The sequence below is a fragment of the Cloeon dipterum genome, chromosome 3, assembly GCF_949628265.1.
Source record: "Cloeon dipterum chromosome 3, ieCloDipt1.1, whole genome shotgun sequence".
Lineage (NCBI taxonomy): Eukaryota > Metazoa > Arthropoda > Insecta > Ephemeroptera > Baetidae > Cloeon > Cloeon dipterum.
The window spans coordinates 11,870,756-11,881,071 of record NC_088788.1 but is presented as its reverse complement, the minus strand read 5'-3'; the positions used below and the strand labels follow the sequence as shown (position 1 = coordinate 11,881,071).

The 10,316-nt window shown below is 40.9% G+C and overlaps 2 protein-coding genes across 2 annotated transcripts; one reads left to right on the top strand and one right to left on the bottom strand.

Moving 5' to 3' along the window:
• The first annotated feature begins 36 nt into the window (after positions 1-36).
• On the top strand, positions 37-3,038 carry LOC135938915 (vacuolar protein sorting-associated protein 4-like). Its single transcript, XM_065482948.1, has 11 exons — positions 37-195; positions 516-670; positions 760-962; positions 1,028-1,169; positions 1,226-1,423; positions 1,474-1,627; positions 1,677-1,799; positions 1,845-1,988; positions 2,042-2,229; positions 2,283-2,359; positions 2,413-3,038. The coding sequence occupies exons 2-11, from the start codon at positions 517-519 to the stop codon at positions 2,533-2,535; spliced, it is 1,506 nt and encodes a 501-aa protein (XP_065339020.1). The 5' UTR covers positions 37-195; position 516; the 3' UTR covers positions 2,536-3,038.
• Positions 2,818-9,271, bottom strand: Gdh (glutamate dehydrogenase, mitochondrial). Its single transcript, XM_065482946.1, has 5 exons — positions 8,708-9,271; positions 4,662-4,877; positions 4,350-4,609; positions 4,010-4,126; positions 2,818-3,743 (listed from the first exon to the last, which is right to left on the bottom strand). The coding sequence occupies exons 1-5, from the start codon at positions 9,108-9,110 to the stop codon at positions 3,105-3,107; spliced, it is 1,635 nt and encodes a 544-aa protein (XP_065339018.1). The 5' UTR covers positions 9,111-9,271; the 3' UTR covers positions 2,818-3,104.
• Between the last annotated feature and the right edge of the window lie 1,045 nt (positions 9,272-10,316).

Below are 10,316 nucleotides of genomic sequence, written 5' to 3'. Positions count from 1 at the left end.
AGCTATAGTTTTGTTTATTTGCGAAGGATTCTGCAGATCCAGCTTTGTAATTTCCTTGAAATTATTTATAAACCTCTATAATATAACCTCTAGTTTCTTACCACTTCGCTTCAACCTTCAACCACGATACCAGCTGCTTTTGTAGTTCCAGTTTTCAGCAAATAATCCTCTACATAACATATAACATCCAAGCAGGTATCATACTTTGTATTTTAACTTTTTGTAACTTAAAATTAATTTCAATTCAACTACTCATCATATTTTTGATTATTATTAAATGCGTTGAAAATCAGTTTGTGCGCTCTAAAACGAAGTGATTTTTGGAACATTACCACGACGTATGTATGTACACAATACGTAGATACAAAAGATTGTAAAAAAATATTACAATATTTTATACTACATAATATAATATATGTTGAATATTTTATTTATTACGTTTGAGTTTGCAGATATTATCAAAGATACGGATTTTTATTATTTTACTTGTTTTATTTTAATTTTATTCTTTGCAGCATGTCTGAGAACAGTTCAGTTGAGGACATGCTTTCTGAAATGGAGAGTGATGAGTTTAGCATGGTGTCCCATTTGCTGCGGCCTCCTAACGCTCTCCCAGTTGAGCCCACAATGAATGAAAATTGTTTTCAGAACGTTTATCAGCAGCCAAGAGGTAAAAATCAGAAAATTTAATAAAAAAATCGAAATCCTTAACTTAACAATAATTAAAAATAACGATAATTCAATATTTGATTGCGTAAGGTGAATCGATAGAAGCCATGGTTACGTTTTTTCGTCAGGAAGATCAGCAAATTTATGACAATGATGCAGAAAAGAATGCAGACTTTGACTTAGATGATATTTGGTACGACCAATTGCTCTCAAGATGTGGAATTGCTGGATCTGCGGCTAATCAGACGCCTGGCCATGAGGTTTCACTAGAGGAGGAAAATATCATGCTGAAGGTTTGTCATTTTGGTCGCAAAATAATTTTCTAAATCAATTAATAACGTGAATTAAAAAAATCCAGCGTGCTTTGGTGCAAATTTTAGGCAGCTCTTCAACTGGGGATAATTCCTCTCCAGAGACATTATCCGACTCACTCAGCTCTTGCAAAACATCACTGTCCAGCAATTCTACCAATCTTGTATCAGCTAGTCAGAATTGCAATTGTATGACAAATTTATACAATCTCATTTTGATAATTTACGATACGAAACTCATATAGCTGATGGTGCAACCAAGTACAAGGTAAGATCTGAAGATGATGATGCCTCTGCTGCTAAAAGAAGGAGGGATGCAATTTCATCCACCAGGACCACACCAAAAAGCCGAGGGCTGCTCGAAATCGTTGGGCTCGAGGAAGCGAAATCTACTTTCCACGAAGCTCTGATCATGCCAATGAAGTTTCCCCATCTCTTTGAAGGCACTAAAAATAAATTTTAAAAAATGCTTAAGTAATGTTTCATCCTGCAGGATTGAGGAAGAAGATCAGTTCGATCTTGCTCTATGGCCCTCCTGGAACCGGGAAAACATATTTGGCGCATTCTGTAGCTGCAGAAGTGTCAGCCGACTTTTACTGCATTTCCTCAAGTGATCTGCTCTCTGTGTGGCTGGGAGAATCAGAGAAGTAATTATAAATTCTGGTTGAATTTAATAAGTTACTTTCTCTTTTAAAGGCTAATTAAAGAGCTCTTCAACATGAAGTATGATAGAGGGGAGAAAAAGATTGTGATTTTCATCGATGAAATCGACAGTTTGTGCAAAGCTAGGAGCACCGATGAGGCCGACCACTCACGAAGGTGATTTTTAATATTTTTGTGTACGCATATCTTCATGATTTATAGGCTGAAAACTGAGCTCTTGGTTCAAATGGATGCATCCTCGCAGAACGACATTTTCGTCATCTGTGCTACAAATTGTCCGTGGGATTTGGACAAAGCGTTTCTTCGCCGATTCCAGAGAAAGGTGTACATAGGATCACCAGATAGGTGCTGCTCTCATAGGTGACATCATTATTTTTATTTAATTTAAAATCCGTCAGGGAGTCGCGGCTCAAGTTCTTGGCCAAATATGAGAGCATGATGAGCTGCGGACAGCTCATTGACTGGACTGAAATTTTGGATAAGACTGAAGGATATACGGGATCGGATTTGGAACAAATGGCTCAATGTGCTTTGCTTCAGCCAGTAAGGGAGCTAAGATTTGCCCAATTTTGGAAATACACTGCAGGTGATCACTATTGGGAAATAATTTAAGATCCAACATTTAATCAATTATTGCAGATGGCCAATTGCAACCAACAAATGAACAAGATTATGTTGCAATGAAAGGAACGCTTGACGAATTTCCTCCCCACTTGGTAAGCCTCAAGTGGAAATAATTGGGGGTTTCTAAATTCTCATTCACTTTCAGGTCGTAACAAGAAATGTGGAATTGGCAGATTTTGTTGCGTCACTGCAGCAAGTAGCACCAACAAACAGCAGCGCCGACTTTGAAAAATACAAAAATTTCGCAAACCAGAGTGGTGTCATTTGATAACTCATGAAAATATATTGCTACATTTACTGAGTAAATTGTGGATGATGACAGAAACATTTTTGTTTTGTTTAGTGTTGTGAAATTTAAGACACTTTTATTGAAAGAGCAAAGCCACAGCATCAAATAGCAATCTGAAATGCAACGCAGCCTGATCTTTTATTTTGGATTTTGACCCATTTTGTGGAACTCTCGGTTCACTACTTAGTGTGGACGTGCAGAAAGACATTGATTGTGTGCAAAGGTTAAGCTTTTTTAGAAAAAGAAGCACACAGCCACACGTTCGATACATTCATGTCTTTTATTTTATACTCTTTTAAGTCACTCACTGGCGCATCACGTATTCAATCTCTTTCTCTCAACAACCGTCAACAATTAGGAATATTAATTGTGCATCTCATTCTTGAGTCAACTGTCGGTTCAAATACGGAAAAAATTGAGATTGATTGTTTCAAATGACTGGGATAATTAATACATTAAATTCGGCCTCGATTCACACGCGAGTTTCCACCAAAAATAAACGCCAACTTTGTCTCAATAATGGCTGCACAACATATCTTGCAACCGGCTTAGAAAGTGAGGCCGGCCTCCTTGTAGGTGGTGAAGATCTTCTCGATCGAGTTGACGTAAGCAGCAGTGCGCAGGTTCAGTCCCAAGTTGTATTTCATGGCCGTCTTCATGATGGCCCTGGCCGACCGCTCCATGGTGTAGTCAAGGCCAGAGTGCACGATGTCCTTCTCGGAGGCGCCGGAAATGCGTTGCTGGAAGGCCTCGCTGGGCGTGACGGGGATGCGGCCTCCCACCCTGCCGAAGCGCCTCTCCAGCGACTCTTGCACAGACTCGAGCAGGTGGTAGTTGGACTCGCGCTCGTACTTGAAGGTCAGACGGCCGTAAGACACGTGGTTCAGGTTCTTGAGCCACTCGAAGAAGGAGACGGTGACACCACCAGCGTTGATGTACAAATCGGGGATGATCAGGATGTTGCGGTCGATCAAGATCTTGTCAGCGGCGGGCGTGGTTGGGCCGTTGGCAGCCTCGCAGATGATCTTGGCGTTGATTTTGGAAGCGTTCTCCTTGGTGATCACCTTCTCGATGGCGGCGGGGACGAAGATGTCGCACGGCTCGTAGATGAGGTCCTCGCCCTCGTAGGGCTGGGCGCCAGGGAAGCCAACAATGGTGCCGTTCTCATTGCGGTAGTTTTCCAGTGCCTGGGGAGTAAAGGAATTTCTATCAATCTATCACGCATAGTGAACCTCACGTACTAATAAAAGAAACCAGCCAATGTCAGCTGAACTGTCATAGTTGTACTATTTTGGCATGCGTCCATACAACTTCACAAAAGCCAACGATTGTTTTCACATTGTCTATTAATAACAACACTCGCACTCTTTATGCTAATCTAGTCCGTCCCAATCAAAGCAAACAAACAGGACCAGCCCCCAGTACATGGCTTTGATTTAACTTTATTTCGTACCTTGGGGTCGATACCGTCGGGGTTGTAAATGGATCCATCGTATTCCTTGACGCCAATGCAGACAGCTCCTGCTCGGTGGAAGTACCTCATGGTGTGGAGGCCGACATTACCAAAGCCCTAGAGGATATTTGATACATTATTATATTTATCATTTTGTTTGAAACGTCCATAAAATTCATCAATCAATTATTTTCCCATCTCATCTCCTTAAAAAAAATTCCCCGTCAATATCGCAATGAACTAAATCTTGAAGCTGAGTCAGCTTCAGTTTTCAGGTCAAGATGGTAGAGCGGGAGGCAAGGCTTAATTTAAATGATTTTAAAATAGTAATGAGCCAAACCTGCACGATGAAAGTCTTGCCACCCCAGCCAGGAGTGGTTCCGATCTGGCTCATGTAGCCAGCCTCCATGATGAAGTTCTCGAGGCCGTGGAAGACACCTCGGCCGGTGGCTGAGATGCGGCCGTGGATGCCACCCTGGTTGATGGGTTTGCCGGTGACGCAGGCGTGAGCGTTGATGTCCTGGTGTCCAATGGTCTTGGCGTAAGTGTCGGCGATCCAAGACATTTCTCGCTCGCCGGTGCCCATGTCGGGAGCGGGCACTGCAAATCGGAAATTGAAAATCTGACAATGGCCGGCAAAGTTTCAAGATACCGTCAATGCCGGGCCCGATGAAGCCTTTCTTGGCCAGCTCCAGGGTGAATCGTCGGGTGATTTTTTCGAGTTCGTGTTCAGAGTACAGCTTAGGGTTGATCTTCACGCCGGCCTTGGCGCCGCCGAAGGGCACGTCCACGCACGCGCACTTGAAGGTCATCAGGGCAGACAGGGCCTTGACCTCATCGCGGCTCACATCAAGAGAGTAACGAATACCTGAAACAATTTAAGTTACGGCTGAATTATCTGAAGAGAAGAAAAATTATGAGGCTCCATGACATTGACCTTAAAATTTCTTAAATTAATCTCGAAGTGGCCTGTTCTGCAGTTTCATCGACAAGCAGACGTGCAGTGAATGGGAAATTATAGGGCGCTCGAGAAGATAAGGGAATTTTTGAGTGCACTATCGCGTGTGTTTTACGCCAGTTTATCAGCTAACTAGAGGAAAAATGTTGAAATCAATCCTAGTGATTTTCCACTCTCAGCATTTTTGCTGAAAAAAGTAGGCCGGCCGGCAAGTAAGAAACCTGCCAAGAGAGTTAGTTGCTACCTGCATGAAGCAATTTATTGTAGCTTGCGATTTACAGAATACTTAAATTGCAGTGGCCCTCATTTCTCAAGTTATCACATAAGACCAGAATTTGTTAAATAAAGTTTCCATTTTGAAGCCCTCATACTGTGGGATTCTTCAAATTAAAATTTCAAAACTCGTCTCATTACATTTCTGCAATTGTGCCATTTTCGGCAGTGCATTGCCCATATATGAAGGCGTGTCAGTATCAAGCCCACATGTTGCCTTATGAATACTGCTCACGTCCCAATTCAGTTTTATTGTTGCTGGGCATTACGTCATTATCTCTCTCTCTCAAGCCTCCTCCTGCAAGCGTGAGGAGGCTTGTTTCGCTGTTTTTAAGAGGAATCGCGATTGGCTGCCAGTGCCAGCCGACGGCAATGCTTTTCTGCCATGCAGACCAGTTGGCATTGAATCTCGCTAATTTTAGCTTTCGGGTCACAACCAGTGCCAGCCGGTATTTCATCATTTGGGCAAAATTTTCAAACTAATCGTCAGTGCTAATTTGTGCTGACGTGAACATGGAAGGTTTTTAAAAACTGTAATTTAGCACCGAAGCTATTCATTTATGCGGCGTGGACATAACTATTTATTTCCTCGTGAAAAAATTGTTATTGGATAAACAAAGCAAAAATGTAGGAAATATAGACTGATATTTCATGATTTTTAACAATTTTCTGTCAATCTAACAAAGCATAATTGCGACTGCCTGAGGCAGATGACGCGCTAACTCTTATGCCGATAAAATACGGAGAAAATTATTTCTGAGCAGCGCTTGCACACGCTTTTGCGTGCGTGTTTCTCATTTCATGTGAACAACAAGCCCATTGAGTGAGCAGAGGCGTGCTAACTCAAGACAAAGGATTTTTACATAACGAGATGATAATAATTGCTATAATCGTTGAAGATAATCTTTTTCTCTAAGCTTGGAGCTTTGTCATGAGATGAATTGAAATTCCGGACATTTTCCTCAAAGCGAATTTTGTATTTTTACTAACCGAAAGATTTTAATTAAACTGAAGAATGTCAACGAAAATTGATCTGAATTTTGTTTAAGAATGCGACAATTTAATTATACCATTTTTGTTGTAAATCTGTTTGGTGGCTTATCAAATTTTTATATAAATTTATTTCAGCATAAGTTAAAATTAAACTGTCAAAGGAGTAATAACTGCGTCGCTCATGAATTTTGGCATTTCAAAAATGTAGTTTAGTCGGAGCTAGCGCCCCTCCAAAGTCCAACATTATTTGTAAAGCTCGTCTGCGTCGCATTCCGGGTGCAGCGCGAAGCCGGCTGAGCTATTTCCGAGGACCCGAAAATCGAATTAGCGTATGTGGGTCAGTCAGTCAGCTGAGCGGGCGAGGAGGCGATAAAAAAACGGGCCCCCAACGCTCAATTATCGCCTTTTGAAACGCTGGCGTGACCAATTAGGATTGGTTTTCGAATGTCACACGGTTTGCCACTGGTTATCATCGTTTGTCGATTTGGTGTGCGCGTGATTTTTGCCAGTGCCAACAAACAGGCTCGTCTTGTGACTCCTCTTGAGCAATGTCTCATGCAGCATCCTCAGACATGAACTCTGCTCAGCGGAGCCGGCTAAATTTTGCATGGAGCAAGAACAACGATGACGCCACTTTTTGCACGATTTCTGGTCTATTTCCGTCACAAACTTTAATAGAATAGACCTTTATTTTTACTACTTTGTAATGTCTTTTTTAACTAGGTGACTCTCTCGGTTGATTGCTAGAATAATTATAAATTTAAAGCTAGCTATTCCTCTGGTGTTCCTGACTAATCGAGACGATTACCGATTAACAATTAAAGCAAATTAAGCGGATACGTTTTATTGAATAATCAAAATTTTTGTGCATATAACTTACAAATTAATATTTTCTTCTAAATATGCGCGTTTTAACTCGTATGAATTTCACTGTTTTTCAGTTATTTATAAAAAAAACGGATGTGCCCGTCGAATTTGGTTCTTTGAGATTTACCGGCGGTCAGTAAATGAATTTCTGCTTTAAAAATATATACCGATCCGTTTTTGGTGGAGATCCGACCGCTATTCTAAATAAATATTCTTCCTTAAGGAATGCACGTTGGGAACTTGTCGTTTGACATTTTCTCAGTCTTTCACATTTCCAAGATAAATATTTTTCTTCTAGCTGACCAAGTTTTTTTTATATATCCAGTTGCAAAAGATTTTCATTAATCACCGCACAAGTAATGAGTTTAGTTTCTCGTTGGTTTCTTCTAATCAACATCTATTATGTACTTATTGCGAAAATTTATTTTATGCCTGCTAAAATAGCATAGGGATAATACAGTACAACTTCTATTGACTCTGCCGGATGAGCCTAGAAGCAAATTCTTGGCAGTCGTTCGATCGCCAATGCCGCGTTTTACTGTTCTTCTTCGTGTATATCGGGTTGTGAGCGTGTGTGTTAAAAAAAGGAGCCGCTTTTTTCTGATTGTGAGGCAATGTAGAAACAGCAGGAGTGAATGAAAAATCCAGCACTTGAGAATACTTGTGTTGGTATTTTCCAAGTGGTGCGTAAAACCCAAAAATCTGTACAGAGAATAAGAAGTGTTTAACTATAGGAATGGAGATAATTTTCAACACGATTTGCCAATTTGAAGAGCGGGTAGTTCGGCTAAACACTATCACGATGAATCTAAAGAGGAAATCCTGGTCTCTCAAATGCTTATCTTATTTTTGTGGCGAAACTATGGAACCAGTTAAACTTTGCAGCAATATTTTACTATAAACGAACCTGCAAACGTTTTAAAAGAGCCAATAAAATCGTGGTCAACAAATATTTAAGTGAGCTGTTAAACCCAATTCAAGGCTATTCATTTTGTTGCTTGATCGCCACGATGGTCGCGACCGACGCCCCAAAAAGTTACTGGCGCAGTTTATTGGTGTGGTGTGGCATTCCGCTGGACTTTTGGCCTTTTCACCAAATCCTGTGACTTGAAATGACAAAGAAAGTAATAAAAGTTGTGTATCTGGTTGGTGAGCCGTGGATGTTTGAAGGCAGTTTAGATAAGTGCTTACAAAGTGCTTTTCTGCTCCCAAAAGTGACCTTTTTTATGAAGGCACGACTTCATCACAAAAAGAAATATTTCAAAACCATTGAATTTACTGGTCTGAGAATGTTAAAAATTAATTTTTTTTATTACATTAATTATCAGTACAGATGTTAAGATTTTTTTTAACTAAATTTCCCTTGTAAAGATCGGCTTTCATTCAAGAACTGAAAAAGCTGTTCATCACTTAGTTATTTGAGGTATAGGAATTTCAAATATTTTTCCTGTCATTCCTAATTAATTTGATCCTTTCGAGGGCAACTGATGTTATACTGCTGTCCTTGAAACTGCTGTTGACTTTTGATTGCCAGATAACCAGCTCAGATTTGATTGATAACTTTTTTGGCAAAGAATAAATTAATAATAAAAAAATTCGGTACCGACCTCCTTTGCAGGGGGTGCGATGGGTGGAGTGCTGGGCTCGGTAGGCCGTGATCATCTCGTACTCTCCAGAGTCCCTGCGGATGGGGAAGGTGATTTCGATCACGTGGTCGCACGGCTCCATCAGGTTGAGGATGGCCTTCACCTTTTCGGTCCTGTCGCGGTCGGACATGCGGTGTTTCTTCATGGCCTCGAGCAGGTTCGGCTCTGCGACCTGGCACGCGCGGTGGAAGTTGTACTCGACCATGGAGAAGAATTTCGGGTTGAGCGCGTCCGGGATGTCCTTCAGCCTGTCCGGGATCTTGTGGATGGACCCTTCGAATGAAGATGTGCTCATGTGTTTGTTCGACTCGGCCGCGACGGCCAGCCGGCGCATCGGCGCGGTTATCGTCCGTAGGCGAAGCATCTTCAACTACCGACTCTCCCGGACTGTCTGCTCGCTGTCAACTGTGCTCTGCTCGACTGCTGCTCGCTCTTCAGCTGGCCGGCCGACGGCTTAGTCTCGAGTGGGCAGATGCAGCGGCGCCACCGAATAGCGATCGAATCACCGGGTTCCGTCTGTGACACCACTACTTTTTGTTTGTGTGTGCCGCCGCGACGTCTGCTGGGCTCACATTCAATCACGCAACTTGCAGAGCTGCCAACCTCGGGCGGGACGAAGAATTTCGCATCTCGTCGTGTATGAAGTCAATTCATAACAGTTGTATGATCCATCGTCTGATGATTTCAACTTTGGCGATTCTTTCTTCACTTTCTTGCTCTTTTTGCAAACACTAAAGCGAGAACAGAAGGTGCGTTACTAAAATTATTTTTCTTTTTTAACCCCTTTTCCATCTGTTATTTCTTTGGACAACAATGATTTCTTTATATAATTTAAGAATTATTTATTGCTTTTGTATAATTGCGTCTGATTTCTCTATATTGTTATTGTACATATGGGTAAATATTGGGCAACACTAAAAACTCTCACTTCAACGTTGTAAATGGTTAAAAATTAAAGTGGAATGATACTGGGCAACAATTGAAAATTATTTAAATTGTTGGATGCCTTAAACAATGACCGATAAACAATCTGTTCAACAATTTGCAATAATAAAAAAATGACCTTCCTACAATAAAAATTCAAATTTTGCCAATTTTCTCCAAAATTTACAGTGCTCGAACATATTTCTTGGCATATTCCGATTCCTCTCGTCGAGATCTGTCCAACGGTGTATGCCACTTATTGGGGAAACTCTTGGTTTAGAAATTAAATCGGATTTCAAGTAAGGAGACAGCCATTACCATTTGAAAAGCACGGTAACTTTCAAGCCAATTTTCTCAAAAAATTACAGCGCTTCTTAGGTCAATTTAGGCTTTAACTGAATCCTAAGGGATGAGTTTATGCATTGGCAACAAGCATTTTCCAGGCTTTTCCAGTATCATTCCTCTTTAAAAGTTAATATGTTTTGAATTAAGATATTGCTCTGGTTAACTAAAAGTCTCAGATTTGAAGGTATTAAATTAATATTCACTGGAATTAATTAATTGATTGGAATGGTTTTGGATTTTCGCAAGCATACGGTTCATATACATGACCTTTAATCAAAGGCCTTAATTTTCAGAATTTCAA